General features: G+C 40.5%; 1 protein-coding gene across 1 annotated transcript in view; it reads right to left on the reverse strand.

Annotated features, from left to right (window-relative positions):
- Positions 1–18,758, reverse strand: part of LOC140736058 (collagen alpha-1(XIV) chain-like) — a 182,569-nt gene that overhangs the window by 26,848 nt on the left and 136,963 nt on the right. Inside the window, 3 exon segments of the mRNA XM_073061781.1 lie at positions 3,892–3,978; positions 11,374–11,451; positions 11,557–11,715. Of these exon segments, the coding sequence (XP_072917882.1) occupies positions 3,892–3,978; positions 11,374–11,451; positions 11,557–11,715 (324 nt within the window).

Consider the following 18,758-nt stretch of genomic DNA (forward strand, 5'->3'; position numbering starts at 1 on the left):
GAAGGCAAAGGAACTGACACAGAAAGAGAAAAGTAAAATAGAAAAATATGAAAGTAACAAGAAATAAACAGATTGCACAAGATTTGTAGATATGTAAAAAAAAGATTCAGAAAAAATTAATGTGGGTTCATTGCAGACTGAGAGTGGTGTTCAAGAGGCTTTTAGACTGACATATGATTATGAGAATGGAGGAATATGGAGGCAGAAGGAATTAATCATATTTTGCATATGCTTGGCACATACATCATTGAACAAGAGGCCTGCTCCTACGCTGTACTGTTCTATGTTCTGTGTTCTACCTGTACCTGTGCTGATACAATAAAACTCAGTGATGATATGGGCAGCATAAGAAGCATGTAGTGAGGATCAACGTATAATCCTCCGTAACTTCCGCCACCTCCTACATGATCCCACCACCAACCACATCTTCTCTTCCCCCCCACTCTCGGCTTTCCGCAGGGATCGCTCCCTACGCGACTCCCTTGTCCATTCATCTCCCCATCCCTCCCCACAGACCTCCCTCCAGGCACTCATCCCTGCAAACGGAAGAAGTGCTACACCTGCCCCCACACTTCTTCCCTCACCACCATCCCAGGCCCCAGACAGTCCTTTCAGCTGAGGCACCACTTCACCTGCGAGTCAACTGGGGTGATATACTGTATCTGGTGCTCCTGATGTGACCATTTATACATTGGGGAGACCCGCCGCAGACTGGGAGACCGTTTCGCCGAACACCGGCGCTCAGTCCTCCCGCAGTGGCGGGATCTCCCTGTGGCCACACACTTCAATTCCACAGACCACTCCCACTCCGACATGTCTGTCCATGGCCTCCTCTACCATCAAGATGAGGCTGCGCACAGGTCGATGGAGCAATACCTTATCTCCCGTCTGGGTAGCCTCCTATCTGCCGGCATGAACATCCAACTCACAGACCTCCGTTGATACCCCTGCCCCCGCTTACCCCCATCCCTATCTATTATTTCAGTCTGGTTCTCTTTCTCTTTTTTCCCCCCTCACTATAATCTCCCCCCAGCCCTACCTTTCTTTCTCTTTTATTTCCCATAATTCTCCACCTTCCCCTAGCCCATTTCCCTCCAACCTATCACTTCCCAGCTCTCTACTTCATCCCTCCCCCCACTTCTTATCCCCACTCGACCATCCCATGTTACTTCACTCCTGATGAAGGGTTTCGGCCCGAAACGTTGTTATTACCTCCTCCCATAGATGCTGTTTGGCCTGCTGAGTTCTGCCAGCATTTTGTGTTTTTAGTGAGGTTTTAGCAGTATTAACTTAGAAAGTAATAATAGGATTGGGCAGAAGCAATAAGATTTATATTGAGGAAATCATGTTTGAGCTTGTAATTATTGGGACCTTCAGAAGGCTTTCTGTAAAGTACATGCAGCCCAAGGATATGGCAGGTAGAACAAAATGTAGAAAAATGTGTGGTTATCCACTTTAAGTGAAAGGAGAAAAACACAGATTTTTTTTCTAAACAATAAGGCTTTGAAGTCTGTCTGAGTGTCCCTGGGCATTCTTGTACATGAATCACTGAAAGTTGCAGCTAGAAGCAAACAAATAGGAAGGCAGAAATTTTTGTTGGCTTTTATTCCAAGAGGATTTCAGTACAAGAATAAGGATGTCTTACCAGAGAAACTTAACAGCACAAATATCAGTGATGATTCACTCTCAATGCCCCTTATGCACACTTTGAAAGGAGAACTAACACTACATCTTTGCGAGTCCCCAAAGCATCTAGCAGCCCTGTGATCACTTGTCTCAGAGGTTGATGTTGGAAAATCCAGAACCCTCACAAGGCATCACAGCTCCGAAGATGTGCCTAGCTGGGTACTGAAAACCTGTTCAAACTAACGGGCTGGAGTATTCAAGGACACTTCCAATCTCTCACTGATGCATTTGAGATTTTCACCTGATTCAAAGGGACATCAATTGTACCGGTGCCCAAAAAGAGCAGGTTGAGCTGTCTCAATGACTATTGCCTGATAACACTCATAACTACTGTAATGAAGAGCTTCGAGAGGTTGGTCATGGCTGGAATTAACTCCTGCCTGAGCAGGGACCTGGACCTGCTGTAGTTTGCCTTCTGCCAATCTCATTGGCTGTCTGCTCTGCTTTGGAGCATTTACACAAATGCAAAACAAATATTAAGCTGCTTTTTATTGATTACAGTAACAATATCATCATCCCCTAAGTACTAATCATCTACCTTCAAAACCTGGGTCTTTGAACCACGCTCAGCAACTGGACCCTGAAATTCCTTATCGGGAGACCACAGTCGGTATGGATCGGAAATAGCATCTTTTCCTCACTGAGGGTTAACACCTCAAAGATAATTCTTACAGATTTCTAAATATGTACAGTGTAGAGCATTCTGAGAAGTTACATCACCACCTGGCATGGATGCTCCAATGCATAGGACTGCAAAAGGCCACAGGGGGCTGTAGACTTAGTCAACTCCATCATGAGCACAACCTTTCTCACCATCAAAGACATCTTCAAGATGCAGTACCTCAAGAAAGTGGCATTTATCACTAAGGACACTGACTATACAGGACATACCCTCTTCTCGTTACTACCATCAAAGAGAAGGCCCTGCTTGCAGTGATTCTGAAACAGCTTCATATTCAGCTTCAACGTGTCAGACACAGCCCTCTATCATCAGATTTCTGAATGGTCCATGAACCCATGAACACTACTTTATTATTCCTTTTTGAGCTATTTATTTATTTTTGTAACTTATAGTAATTTTACTTCTGCATTGACCTACTGCATATTTCACGTAATCTAAGTCAAAAATAAATCTGAAATACTTGCAATGGAGAGCGTGTAACAGAGACTCTTTCCCTTGTCTCATTGACCTGTGCATTTAAAACCATAGGTCACAGTCTCAAGATAGGTGCTTAGTCATTCAGAACTGAGATGAGAGGAAATTCCATGACGAAGGGTCTCGGCCCGAAACGTCCACAGCACTTCTCCCTATAGATGCTGCCTAGCCTGCTGTGTTCTACCAGCATTTTGTGTGTGTTGTTGGAAATTCCATGATTCAGTTTATGGTAAATCTCTGGAATTCTCTTCCCAAAGTTCTGCAGATGTACAGCCTCTGGATATATTCAAGTCCCAGTTAGATAGCTTTTGGGATGTTAAAAGAAATGCGGGATTATGGGATTATTGGTTGATAATAGTGCTGAGGTAAAGCATTTAGGCTACCATTAATTTAATCAGGTAATCTTATTTCAGGTAGCATTAATATATGCAAGAGAGACTGAAAGATACAGCACAAAATCTGATTAGTTTTTCATTCGCTGCTGTGGCTTAAGTTCAGTCTTTGAATGAAGCTGAAAATATTCATGGAAGAAATGAACCACAATATGGAGAATGCACAAATGAAGATGAGCTTCCACAATTTTCACCGTACTGGTCCCTCGTTCGTGACCGGCATACCACCCCATCCCACCCCTGCCTGAAATGAAAGAGTCCAGGAAAGTGAACTGTACTCAAATGACTCATTGGACTGCAGTTTATCAGATTTAATCCAAAGAGGCCCAAAGACAAATTTAAGATGTGTCCCTCCTGCTTACTAATCATTTTTCTCCCATTAAAGTTAGACCACTTCTAATCTCCAAGAGACTTCAACAGATTGATATTTATAAGGAGTTTGAGTACTTATCATGCCCTTGACAAACGGACATAAAAACCCATTCCAGGTCTGCCATATGTAGTTAAAGCTATAAAATATGTATTGTTTATCTTTCCCAAAACAATAATATTTATTCCATTTATCATGTTGCCTAATTGTATTGATCTGGTCTCCCCTATACTATTTTTTACATCTCTATTTTATAGCTAAGACACTGTGTTGTACAATGAACTCACTGGTAGTCCTGAAGGACCCGAACTTCCTTTGGTTACCCTTGAGCAAGTGCAGGGCTGAGCACGGGGGGGACATTTCACAGCATCTCTCTGAAATCAGGAAAATACTTCAATTATCATAATTCATGGATCACATAGACAGTAGGAACATGCAAATCCGAAATGGTAAAGAAGCCATTAATAGAATTCTATTAATCTTCTTTAGCAAACTTTTGTGAATCTATTCAGCTATCCATGAAATGTGATGCATAAACATCCCAAGGCAAACCTTCACATTGCAGGTGAGAGGCAATCAGAAAGTTTCTGAGAACTTGACGAGATCAATTTTCAAATCTGTTACTATGATCTACTGGCTAGTCTTAAATTTGTAAACTTTTTTCACCTAACATTGAGTAGAGTCCGGTTTGCTTTGAATTTTGTCTCTAAATCTATAGTGTGGTAAGTCCCCATTGAGCTATTACCATGACAACTGGCCTGCCATTTATAATGTGGAAATTGCCCATAACATCAAGCTCCAGTGAATCAACCTCACATAGGGGGAGGGCCATCCCTTTATGTATTGTCTCAAGTGAGTCCAAGAACAGAGGTGGGGGGAGGGGAGAGTGGCCTGGGTGCCATAGGATTTGAGTCAGAAGGGAAGTGCAGCCTGAGGTCACTGAGGGGTTGTTCTAATGCTACAACCAGTGGTGAAGAAGATGGGTTGCAGTTTTATGGTCAGTGGTGTGGGACGTATCTGTATCATATGGCTGTAGGGATGGAGAGGGCATTTGATGGGTAGAGGGTCCGAGACTGGCATTGAGGGTTTGGTGGAAAGGAAAGAGTGGTTTAGGCTAATTGGTGCAGGGACAGAACTAGAGATTGAGAGCTGGAAGTTATGGTGGAGGAGGAAACGGCAGTGGACAAACGAGAGCTGGTGAGGAAATAATCTGAATTTGAACCAGTGCTTGACAGGGACTTGTTTTGGGAGACATTTTTTTAAAATTGCATTGCTAAAGTTGTTTATTGTGTTTCCTCCTCTCGCTGTGAAATGGGGACACCACTTTTTCCCTTATTAGGGAGGGAGAGAGAGAAAGAGAGAGAGACAGACAGACAGACAGAGAGAGACGGTGGTTTGTCGAATTGTTGGGTGATCGATTAGTTTTTGTTGTACTGCAGATCATGGTCTCATTGGAGGTTTTGCTACTGCATGCTCAGCGGGTGGAAGGCGCTGATGGTTTTTTGCTGAAGTGGGTGGGGGAGGGAGGGTCGTTGCTTTGCTGCTACTTGTGCGTGGGAGGGGGAAGTGGGGCGCTTTGCAGTTCTAATACGTTAACTGTCACTCATTCTCTCGGGTACTCTTCTGTTTTCCTGGTCGTCTGAAGAATTTCAGGGTGTATATTGTATACATTTCTCTAACATTAAACAGAACTATTGAAATGAAACTAAACAATCATTTCTATCATTTCATGAAAACCTTGTTACGTTCTGAATAACAATTCATGGACATATATCTGCCTAGATTTGAAATGATCTGTGTGCAATTTGCACATAAAAGACATTTCATGCACATTAGAGTGCACTTGATATCATTACTGGGTTGACAACTGATTCATAGGAAATTGGTCTACATATATCCAGATATGAACCATAGAATCAGGTAATGGGGGAGACAGTTAGAGCAGTGGTGTGCTCCGTATGCAGTATGTGGGAGGTCAGAGTCAACACAGTTGTCCCTGATGACCACACCTGCAATAGGTGCATCCAGCTGCAGCTCCTATCAGACCGAGTTAGGGAATTGGAGCAGGAGCTGGATGAACTACAGATCATTCGGGAGGCAGAGACAGAGATAGATAAGAGTTATCGGGAGGTAGTCACACCGACGAGACAGGAGGTAGGCAAATGGGTGACAGTCGAGAGAGGCAGGAGGAGCAGACAGAGAGAGCAGATCACCCCTGTGGCCGTTCCCATCAACAATAAGTATACCGTTTTGGATACTGTTGGTGGGAATGACCTACCAGGAACAAGTTGCAGTGGTCCTGTCTCTGGCACTGAGGTTGGACCCTCGACTAGGAAGGGGAGGAGGGAAGAGAGTGGTAGTGATAGGGGATTCTATAGTCAGGGGGGCAAATAGGAGATTTTGTGGGGATGATCGGGAGTCTCGGATGGTATGTTACCTCCCTGGTGCCGGGGTCCAGGACATCTCAGATCGGGTGCAGGTTATTCTCGAGAGGGAGGGCAAGAACCCAGATGTTGTGGTCCATGTAGGGACCAACGACGTGGGTAGGATGAGTGAGGGGGTCCTGCGTAGTGAGTTCAGGGTGTTAGGTGAGAAGCTGAAGGGCAGGACCTCCAGGGTAACAGGATTGCTACCTGTGCCACGTGCGAGTGAGGCAAGGAACAGAAGGATTATACAGATTAATACGTGGCTGAGAGGATGGTGCAGGAGGGAGGGCTTCAGGTTTTTAGATAATTGGGCTTTGTTCCAGGGAAGGTGGGATCTGTTCCGACGGGACGGTTTACACCTGAACTGGAGCGGTACTAACATTCTTGCAGATAAGTTTGCTAGTGCTTCTCGGGGGGGGTTTAAACTAAATTTGCAGGGGGCAGGGATCCAGAATGTGAGAGAGGATAGCGAGATGAAGAATAAAGGACAAGTGGGGACTACACGGTTCCGGAATATTAAGTGTGTAGTAGAGAAAGGTGAGGCGGAACAAGTGATAAGAAGGACACATGTACAGAGGGATGGTATGATGGAACATGGAGTTAAATGTGCAGAAAGAATAAGTAAATTTAGGAAGGACAACAAAATTCAAGGGGCATATAGCCCGATGGGAGTTTGGGGAGCTGGGTTAAGCACAATAGGCAGCAATTTAAACAGAGACAGGAGAAATGGGCTAAAAATTCTATATCTGTACGAAGTGTCAGAAATAAGGTGGATGAGCTTGAAGCTCAGGTGTGAATGGGTAACTATGATGTTTTTGGGATAACGGAGATATGGCTGCAGGGAGATCAGACCTGGTAAATGAATGTACAAGGGTATACGTGCTATCGTAGGGACAGAAATGTGGGCAGTGGGGGTGGGGTGGCCCTGTTGGTGAGGAATGAGATTCAGTCCTTTGCAAGGGGGGCATAGGATCAGGAGAAATAGAGTCTGTGTGGATAGAACTGAGGAACAGTAAGGGCAAAAAGACCCTAATGGGTGTTGTCTACAGGCCCCCAAACAGTAGCATGGATATTGGGTGCAAGTTGAATAGGGAGTTAACATTGGCATGTGGCAAAGGTAATGTCGCAGTAGTTATGGGGGATTTCAACATGCAGGTGAACTGGGAGAATCAGGTTGGTGCTGGACCCCAGGATAGGGAGTTTGTAGAGTGCCTACGGGATGCATTCTTGGAACAGCTTGTACGAGAGCCGACCAGGGACAAGACTATTTTGGATTTAGTGTTATGTAATGAACAGGATTTGATAAGCGATCTTGAAGTAAAGGAGCCATTAGGAGGTAGTGACCATAATATGATGTTTTTATCTGCAACTTGAGAAGGATAAGGGCAGATCAGAGGTGTCAGTGTTGCAGTTGAACAAAGGAGACTATGGAGCCATGAGAGAGGAGCTGGCCAAAGTTAAATGGATGGATATCCTAGCAGAAAAGACAGTGGAACAGCAATGGCAGGTATTCTTGGGAATAATGCACAAGGTGCAAAATCAGTTCATCCCCCAGAGAAGGAAGGATTCAAAGGGGGGAAAGGGGCCACAGTGGTTGACAAAGGAAGTCAGAGATTGCATAGCATTAAAAAAAAGAAATATGACAGAGCTAAGGTGAGTGGGAAGACAGATGATTGGGAAATTTTTAAGGAACAACAGAACTTAACTAAAAAGGCAATACGGGGAGAAAAAAATGAGGTAAGAACGCAAGCTAGCCAGGAATATAAAGGAGGATAGCATCCTCTATATCCTCTACATAGCACCATCCAGAGACAGAGAAGCAGTTTCAGCGACAGGTTGCTATCGATGCAATGCTCCTCAGACAGGATGAAGAGATCAATACTCCCCAATGCCATTCGGCTTTACAATTCAACCGCCAGGAGTAAGATATGTTAAAGTGCCGGGGTTAGGACTCAATGTATTTAAGTAAACTACTTAAGAACTTTTTAAAAGCTATTATTAATGCTTTTTGAGAGGGTGATTTTAGATGCGTATCATATTTTTACTGAGTTAAGTATTGTATGTAATTAGTTTTGCTACAATAAGTGTATGGGACATTGGAAAAAAATGTTGAATTTCCCCATGGGGATGAATAAAGTATCTATCTATCTATCTAAAAGCTTTTTTTTAGGTATGTGAAGAGAAAGAAGATAGTTAAGAACAATGTTGGGCCCTTGAAGAATGAATTGGGTGAAACTGTTATGGGAAACAGAGATATGGCAGAAGAATTTAATAAGTATGTTAGATCTGTCTTCACTAGGGAAGACACAAGCAATATCCCAGATGTATGGATGGGCCAAGGACATAGGGTAACAGAGGAAATGAAACAGATTGACATTAGGAAGGAAATGGTGATGAGTAGACTGATGGGACTGAAGGCTAACAAATCCCCAGGTCCAGATGGTCTGCATCCTAGGGTACTAAAGGAGGTGGCTCTGGAAATTGCGGATGCATTGGTAATCATTTTCCAATGTTCCTTAGATTCAGGATCAGTTCCTGAGGATTGGAGAATGGCTAATGTTATCCCACTTTTTAAGAAAGGGGGGAGGGAGAAAACAGAGAACTGTCGTCCTGTCAGCCTAACATCAGTAGTGGGGAAGATGCTAGAGTCCATTATTAAAGATGAAATAGTGGCATATCTAGATAGCAGTGATAGGATTGGGCCGAGCCAGCATGGATTTACCAAGGGCAACTCACGCCTGACTAATCTATTGGAGTTTTTTGAGGATGTAACCAGGAAGTTAGACAAGGGAGATCCAGTGGATGTAGTGTACCTCGATTTTCAGAAGGCATTTGATAAGGTCCCACATAGAAGATTGGTGGGTAAAATCAAAGGTCAGGGCATCGGGGGGAAGACATTGACATGGATAGAAAACTGGTTGGTAGATAGAAAGCAAAGGGTAGCGGTGAATGGGTGTTTCTCGGAATGGCAGATGGTGACTAGTGGGGTGCCACAGGGCTCGGTATTGGGACCACAGCTGTTTACGATTTACATCAATGATTTAGATGAAGGTATTGAGAATAACATCAGCAAGTTTGCTGATGATACTAAGCTGGGTGGCAGTGTGACATGTGATGAGGATGTTAGGGGAATTCAGGGTGACTTGGATAGACTGGGTGAGTGGGCAGATACTTGGCAGATGACGTTTAATGTGAATAAGTGTGAAGTTATCCACTTTGGGAGTAAGAACAGGAAGGCAGATTATTATCTGAACGGTGTAGAGTTAGGTAAGGGAGAAATACAAAGAGATCTAGGAGTCCTTGTTCATCAGTCACTGAAGGTGAATGAGCAAATACAGCAGGCAGTGAAGAAGTCTAATGGAATGTTGGCCTTTATTACAAAGGGAATTGAGTACAAGAGCAAGGAAATACTTTTGCATTTGTACAGGGCCCTGGTGAGACCACACCTGGAGTACTGTGTACAGTTTTGGTCTCCAGGGTTAAGGAAGGACATCCTGGCTGTAGAGTGCAGCGTAGATTCACAAGGTTAATTCCTGGGATGTCTGGACTGTCTTACGCAGAGAGGTTAGAGAGACTGGACTTGTACACACTGGAATTAAGGAGATTGAGAGGGGATCTGATTGCAACATATAAGATTATTAAGGGACTGGACAAGATAGAGGCAGGAAATATGTTCCAGATGCTGGGAGAGCCCAGTACCAGAGGGCATGGTTTAAGAATAAGGGGTAGGTCATTTAGGACAGAGTTAAGGAAAAACTTCTTCTCCCAGAGAGTTGTGGGGGTGTGGAATGCACTGCTTCAGAAGGCAGTGGAGGCCAATTCTCTGGATGCTTTCAAGAAGGAGCTAGATAGGTATCTTATGGATAGGGGAATCAAGGGATATGGGGACAAGGCCGGAACCGGGTATTGATAGTAGATGATCAGCCATGATCTCAGAATGGCGGTGCAGGCTCGAAGAGCCGAATGGTCTACTTCTGCACCTATTGTCTATTGTCTATAGTCTAACCATAGAACACTACAGCACAGTACAGGCCCTTCAGCCCTCCATGTTGTGCTGACCCATATAATCCTTAAAAAAAAGTACTAAACCCACACTACCCCATGACCCTCTATTTTTCTTTCTTTATGATTAACTTTAGTGCCTCTGATGTTTGCATTACATTGGTTCCACATCTAATTAAGTCATATGATTACAGCAGGTACAAGTACAACATTTAGAAGGATCTTGGACAGACACATAGATAGGAAAGATTTACAGGGATATTGACCAAACATGGGGAAATGAAACTAGCTTAGATGGGAATCTTGGTCTGCATGGAACATCTGGAACTGAAGGACCTGTTTCTATGTTGTTTGACTTTATGACTCATCCCATGCACAGTGGTTATTTCTGCACTGACAGACTGAAGCTGGCTGCCAACAGTATGAACTTGCAGCCTGTGGATTTTCCTCACAAGAAAATAACAAATACGCCCTTGGGAAGTTAGTAAACGGATACACATTAAATGGATCCTATTGCTTTAACTGACATGAAAGCACACATCTATGCATTCACAACAGGAATTGTCCAGTTGGTTTATTTTGTATTTGTGCTACCACAATGTAAACGGAATTTGGGCCATAAGACTACAAAACATCAGAGCAGAATTTGGCTAAATGGCCCATCATGTCTTTAGATGTTTGTGCTTTTCAAAAAAACACAAGAATAATAAGTTGTGAACAAATGGTTGTATACACTTTTTTCCTTTTATCAATGACTTACAATAACCAATGAGACCACAGTTCAGTATGTTCTTTTTTCGCATTATGGTAGGGAAGTGAAATAATAAAACAACATTACTTCCAGAGAAATGTCAATTAAATCCTTTTGAGTATTATTGTTTTTGTAGTTTGAAAAGGAATAACGGAGCCTGGGTCCATTATAAAAGAATAGAAAGTGTACAAGTGATCCTCAATCATGTCTTATCCACCTGCATTAATTTCATACATTCATTTGCAATAAAAAATGTATTTCAAGGATTCAAGCATCAACATCTTTATTTCAGTCAAACAGTTATAAATTCTAACTAAGGGCATAACCTAAAATGGCACTCCAGTGCACTGCTGAAGCACTGGAGGAACCAGTTGTTAGATGAGCTATTAAACAAAGGCTCCACTTTGGATAAATAATTTCATGGCATTTAAAAGCAGGCAGTATCTGGGCTGATATCATTGTTTCAAGTAACAACCAAATTGCATTTTTTGTGTGATTTTGCCTGTCATCTTCCTTTATAAACTTGAGCTTTTGGAAGCTAACATCCTTTGGCTTAACATTGATGCCTCAAGTTATTTACTATGACTTACCAACGCCGGTAGATCACAGCACTTATCCATTTCCGCAAAAGAATTATTGCAAACCATTTCAAATGCCTGTAACTGAAACTAAACAACCAATTAAAACCAGATGCAATCAAAAGAAAACACGTCAAAAACATCAACAAAGTAAAACACTTCAAAGAAGTTAAAATAATTCCATTTATCACTTACTGGCGCTGAACTACTACCAGGATCACTGACGTTTACTAGTTTTGCAAGCACTTCAAATCCTTCTGAGGAGATTTTTCCAAGGCCATTTATGAGTTTCTCTCCAATCTCCACACAGTCAAGATAAAGCTTGACATTTGTCCTACTCACTGCTATATGGACCTAAAAAAAACAGCAGATACCAATTTAGTTCAGCATTTCATATAATTGATATAGTACTCCTAATATGACAAATGTTAATTAGAAGCTATTGGAAGTTAGTAATTTCACAACTGATACAGATGCATCTAATTTATTTTAATGATGTCGTGGAATTCATCTGGCCAATACCAGGGAGTGATGCCTTCCAGTTTCTCACTCTTCTAGTATCTATCCTTAAAAAATTTCCTTTTGCCTTTCTTGCTTTCCTGGTTTTCCACCTGTGAAGTGTACTAACCTAATGCTTATATCCTCAGTTCTGGAGTTTATGCTTTTCATGGATGGGTATGTTGATTTGTAATATTACAGCCATTACAAAAATTGGGCTCAGGGCGGAAAGTGAAGGAAAGGGAGGAGAAGGAGTTGCATTTTTAGTTAAGGGGAATATCACTGCAGTGGTCAGACATGATACTACTGTAGGATCATCCAGTGAGGCTACATAGGTGGAGCCAAAAAATAAGGGGATGATCACATTGTTTAGATTGTACTATAGGTCCACAAATAGTCAACAACAACAAAAAGGAGACATGGGTCAGGGACAGAAAGCTAGGAATAGGTGAATCCCTGAAGGAGTATGGGGATGCAGGAACATACTCAGGAAGAACATCAGGAGGACAAAAATGGCTTTGATAGAGGGGATTAATGAGAATCCAAATAGATATTGCGAGTGAAATAGGGAGGGGAGGGGAAGTAAATGGAGAGAAAATAGTGCCTCTCAAACTTTAGATTTGAAAGATTACTGTATACATCTATAGGTGGGGCTGCAGAAGATGGCCAACGTCCTCAATGCATATTTCATCTGTTTTTACCAAAGAGAAAGATACGAAGATTGAGGAACTAGGGAAAGTTATCGGGTTGGCTTGGCAATAGTCCACATTATTGTAGTAGAAGTGCTGCAGGTCTTAAAATAAATGAAGGTAAATCTCCAGGGCATGACTAGGCATGTACAAGAACATTGTGGGAAGCTAGGGAAGAAATTGCTAGAGCCTTGCTGAGATACTTACATCATCATAAGCCCAGGGTGAGGTGCTGGAAGATCGAAGGGTAGTGAATGTTGTGCTTTTATTTAGAAGGGCAGCAAAGAAAAACCTGAGAACTAGAGATCAGTAAGGAACACATCTGTGGTAGGGTTACTGGACAGCATTCTAAGGGATAGGAGATACATGTAAATGGAAGGAGAAGGATTGATTGGGGATCATCAGCACAGCTTTGGCATGGGAGCTCTTGGACAAGAATGTACAAGGCATGATTAGTAAGCTTGCAGATGACACTAAAATAGGTGGTATCACTGAAAGTGAAGAAGATTATCAAAAATTACAGGGGACCTTGAACGGATAGCTGGGTAAGTGGGTTGAGGAATGGCAAATGAGGTATAATTCTGGTGTGTGAGGTATTGTATTTTGGAAAGTCAAACATACTCAGTAACCACTTTATTACTCATCTCCTGTACCTAACAAAGTGGACACTGAAAGTACGTTCATAGTCTTTTTGCTGCTGTAGCCCATCCACTTCAAGGTTCAACATGCTGTACCTTCAGAGATGCTCTTCTGTACACCACTGTTGTAATGCATGGTTACCTGAGTTACTGTCACCTTCCTGTCAGCTTGAATCAGTATGGCCATTTTCCTCCAACCTCACACATTGACAAGGCAGTTTTGCTCAGAGTTGTGTCTGTACACAACCACATATGAATTAAATAAAAGCATGCACATGGGAGATGGCTTTAACTGATGTATTCACATTGCAGAAAGAGAGAGGAGAGAACAATGCATGTGTGTAGACAACAGATCAATATGTAGTGCAGGGGAGGCGGTCATTGCTCTAAAAGAAATAGATCCATACATTTTACTTCCTCTTCCTTTAGGTTAATGCAACATGAAACTGTATATGTACAAAACATTAAATTTCCCTTTCATAAACCCATATCCCAAATGAACATGCTTCGACAATAACAGTCCGTAACAACTTCACAGTTGGAAAGATTCAGTCATTTGGGTGGTGCTCTGTTTCTTTCAGTATAGTGCCTCTGGACGCGGTGTGGCATCAGGTTTGGTAGGTGTCTTGTCTAAGACAATGTTCTCACTTTCCAGTGTGACATTGCTGTCAGTGACATCATCACTGAGAGGCAAGTCCGGTGACTGTAACGTGTTCATCCTGCTAGATGCAGTTAACTTAGGTGTGTTCTTCAGCTGAGCATCCAGTATCTGGTCCACATAACGTCTCCAATGTATGATTCCACTGTGCATATCAGTGGTCCAGTGGTGTCCACTTGTTTTCTCGGTAATCACGCGCTAGGGCTTCCTGTCCAATCTCGAAGTTCCTTGCTACTTTGCTTGGCAACTAGCTGAGCAGTTTATTTTGCACTACCCTCTGTAGATCTGGTTTCAGGAGGTCTATGTGAGATCTCAGATTCCTGCTCATGAACAACATTACAGGTATTTGATTTGTCGTCGCATGAACACAAAATGAAAGTTGTTCACCTTGTGCTGTAGAGAAATGTCCTCCTTGTCCATCACTTTAAAGGACTTCGTGAAGGTGTGGATAAACTCTTCAGCTACCCTATTCATTACTCAGTGGTGAGGAGATGACCTGAAATGTTTGATTACATTTTTCTTCATGAACAACTAGAATTCTTCTAACATGCATTGTGGTCCTTTGTCACTCACAATTTGCTCAGGTAAGCTATTTCTGGCAAAGATAGTCCTCAGGGCAGAGACAGTCATTGCTGAAGTGGTTGACTTCATTAGTGTGACCTCAGACCACTTCGAATGAGCATCCACAGCAATCAGAAACATGGAGTCTATGAATGGCGCAGAAAAGTCACTATGTACTCTTTGCCATGGTAATGATGGCCACTCCTGTGGGGGTGCATTTTTAACTTTTTGGCACAGCTTTCGGCCAAATCTTCAATCTGTTTATCTATTCGTAGCCATCGCACGTAGCTCTGGGCGAGACTCTTCATCTTGACTGTACCCAGGCGTCCTTCAGGTAAATTTTCTAACACCCTGGTGCACAGTTTAGAGGGAACCACAACAAGAGATCCACACATCAGCATTCTTTGACATACTATCAGTCGTTCTTGTCTCGCTGAGAACTCTGGAAACACAGGGTTACCATGAGCTGGCCATCCTTGCATCGTGATTTCATAGACAATGTTGGGTCATTCCTTGTTTCCCTTTGTATTTTGGAAATTGTTAATGGCAACTGGTTCACCAGTGCAGTGTGGAACACTTCTGCAGGGTCACAGAATGAAGACTTTTCTTTATCAGTTGCCAATAGTGAAAGACATGACAGGCCACCAGCATCGCTGTGTTGTACGGTACCCTTGAACACTATGTCATTGGAGTGGGCTCCTAGGAACAGTGCCTTATGTTGTAACTGAGTAGTAGTCATCACTGAAATTTCCTTTGGAAACACCTTCTGACTTGCATTAAGCACTGATTACTGCTATCATTTGGGCTGCAGTTGCCTGTTGCTATCACATTGAGAGCTTTTTTAAAATTTGTATTTATTTATTAAATTTTTAAGAGAATTACATAAAATGAATAGAATATTAGAATAGTGAAAAATTAATATTGTCCCTCCCCCCTTAGATCCCTATCTGAAAAAAAAAGAAAAGAGAAAAAAAAGAAAAAAGAAAGAAAAAAAAAGATAGAAAGATTGCCTGGATATCGGAGGATCCCCACATGCTCCACGGAGTTCAAGATAACTTTAGTTTTTATTTTCCCCAAATAACTTATAATTTTATCTTCAAAGGACCTATATATTTAAACCTATCTTTTGTAGTTGGGGTGCCAAATTTTCAAAAATATATCATATTCATTTCTTAAATTATAAGTGATTTTTTCAAGTGGAATGCAGCTAATATTCATTATTCCAATGATCCATAGTTAAATATGAATCTGATTTCCAAGTAACTGCAATAGCTTTTTGGCTACTGCCAATGCAATTTTTATAAATTTTTTCTGATATTTATTCAATTTAGGTTTCGGTATTATCGCTTCAATATCACCTAGTAAAAATAATATTGGGCTATGTGGGAGTTGTATTCCAATAATTTGTTCCAGTAAAAGTCTTAAATTTATCCAAAAAGGTTGAATTTTAGAACAAGACCAAGTAGAATGTAAAAAGGTACCAATTTCTTGATTACATTGAAAACATTGGTCAGATAAATTTGAATTTAATCTATTTATTTTCTGTGGTGTTATATATAATTGATGTAAAAAATTATATTGTACTAATCTAAGTCGGACATTTATTGTATTTATCATACTATCAAGACATAGTCTTGACCAATTTTTTTCATCAATTTTAATATTCAAATCAGTTTCCCATTTTTGTCTTGATTTATGAATTCCTGGTTTAATTGTTTTTGAATCAAATTATACATACAAGATGTAATTTTTTAAATTTTTTCTTTTTGAATTAAGATTTCTATTTCATTAGGTTTTGGCATTAACATTGTTTGACCCAGTTTATCTCGTAAATAGGCCTTTAATTGAAAATAACAGAAAAGAGTGTTATTTGATATTTGATATTTATTTTTTAATTGATCAAATGACATCAATATACCTCCTTCAAAACAGTCACCTATATATCTGATCCCTTTTTGAAACCAGTTATGTAAAAGTTGATTATCCATTGTGAAAGGAATAAGCCTATTTTGAATTAAGGTTCTTTTTGCTAATAAGGATTTCTTTATTTCATCATCCATATTTACCTTATTCCATAAATCAATCAAATGTCTTAATATAAGAAATTCTTTCTTTTCCCGTATCCATTTGGATTCCCATTTATATATAAAATCTTCTGGTATATTTTCTCCTATCTTATCTAATTCTATTTTAATCCATGCCGGTTTTTCTTCATCAAAAAAAGATGCAATAAATCTAAATTGATTTGCTTTGTAATAATTCTTAAAATTTGGAAGTTGTAACCCTCCTAAATCAAATTTACATGTCAATTTTTCCAACGATATTCTTGACATCTTTCCTTTCCAAAGAAACTTCCTCACACATTTATTCAATTCTTGAAAAAACTTCTGAGGCAGTTGTATTGGTAATGTTTGGAATAAATATTGTAATCTAAGAAATATATTCATTTTTACAGCATTAACTCTACCTATTAATGTTATTGGTAACATCATCCATTTATCAAGATCTTCTTTTATTTTTTTCAATAATGGCAAATAATTTAGTTTATATAAATTCTTTATATCATTATCAACTCTTATACCTAAATATTTTATACCATTTGTTGGCCATCTAAATTGAGTTACTAGTCTACATTGACTATAATCTCCTTTGGTAAGGGGTAAAATTTCACTTTTATCCCAGTTTACTTTATACCCTGATATTTTCCTATATTCTTCCAATCTAAAAGATAATTTTTGCAACGATTGCAATGGGTTTGTTAAATAAATCAGAACATCATCAGCAAATAAATTAACCTTATATTCTTCTTGGTTAACTCTGAAGCCCACAATATCTGAGTCCGTTCTAATTATTTCAGCTAATGGTTCTATCGCCAATACAAATAGGGCAGGTGATAATGGGCAGCCTTGTCTAGTTGACCTTGTTAAGTGGAATGATGTTGAAATTTGACCGTTTGTCACTACTTTAGCTTGAGGACTAATATTTAAGGTTTTAATCCATTTTATAAAAGATTTTCCTAACTCATATTTTTCCAGTACCTTAAATAAAAAATCCCATTCCAATCTATCAGATGCTCTTTCTGCATCCAAAGCAACTGCCACACTCATTTCCTCTCTATTTTGTGCCAGATGAATTATGCTAAGTAACCGAGTTACATTATCCGTCAATTGTCTATTTTTAGTAAAGCCTACATTTTTTACAACTATTCCTGTCCAAGAAGTTCTGGCCCTCCATTTTCAATATGTAAATGTTGTACTTGGTCTCCGTACATCACATTTACTTTCAGTTTGCCTTTGGGAGATACGTTTTCACTTTTAGCATCACTGAGGTCTTCTCTAATAGTATTTTAGAAAACAGTCTGTTATAAACAGCCTCTTGAGTCATGGACAAAGCTGACACTGTATCCAACTCCATTTTCAGTCTTACACCAGACACATCTATTGTGATCCAGATGATTTTTTGATCTGCTTCAGTAATACTGTACAGTTCCAGGCATGACGGTTCACTTTGGTCAGAATCAATGCTGTCTGAATCTGTTTTAAATTTGGTAACTTTATGCATTTGCTCAGTTTTGTGTTTGAGACTTTTCACTCAGTTGTGCTTTTTATCTGACTTGTACATTCTCCCCATGTGACCTTGACTGTGACCCTTTCTGCAGACTTTTACTTTGAACCAACAGCCATTAACGTCATGGGAGAATTTGCCAAATTGATAACATTTTTGGCTTTTTGCATTTTGAATTCAGAATCATTTTGTGCATTTCACATTCTAACCTCTTTTTCTGCAGTTCTCCTGCACTCATTACTGCAGTCTCTAAAACTATTGCAATGGTTAATGCCTGTTCTAAGGTTAGGCCTCTTTCTGCCAGTAGCCTTGTTTGAGTGCTTCCACTACGCATGCCAACTACAAGTCAGTCCCTTAATGCATCAGGAAGCCTATTTCTAAAATCACAGTACTGTACTGGGAAAGATTGCGCAATTCTGAATCAGAATCAGAATCAGATTTATTGTCACCGGCATGTGTCGTGAAATTTGTTAACTTAGCAGCAGCAGTTCAATACAATACATAATGTAGAAGAAAAATAAATAAATATAGTATATGTACATTGAATAGATTAAAAATAGTGCATAAACAAAAATAATATATATTTTAAAAGTGAAGTTGCGTTCACAAATTCAATGCCCATTTAGGAACCGGATAGGAGAGGGGAAGAAGCTGTTCCTGAATTGCTGAGTGTGTGCCTTCAGGCTTCTGTACCTCCTACCTGATAGTAATAGTGAGAAAAGGACATGCCCTGGGTGCTGGAGGTCCTTAATAATGGATGCTGCCTTTCTGAGACACCGCTCTCTGAAG

The sequence above is a fragment of the Hemitrygon akajei genome, chromosome 11 (genome assembly GCF_048418815.1).
Source record: "Hemitrygon akajei chromosome 11, sHemAka1.3, whole genome shotgun sequence".
NCBI classification, from domain to species: Eukaryota; Metazoa; Chordata; class Chondrichthyes; order Myliobatiformes; family Dasyatidae; genus Hemitrygon; species Hemitrygon akajei.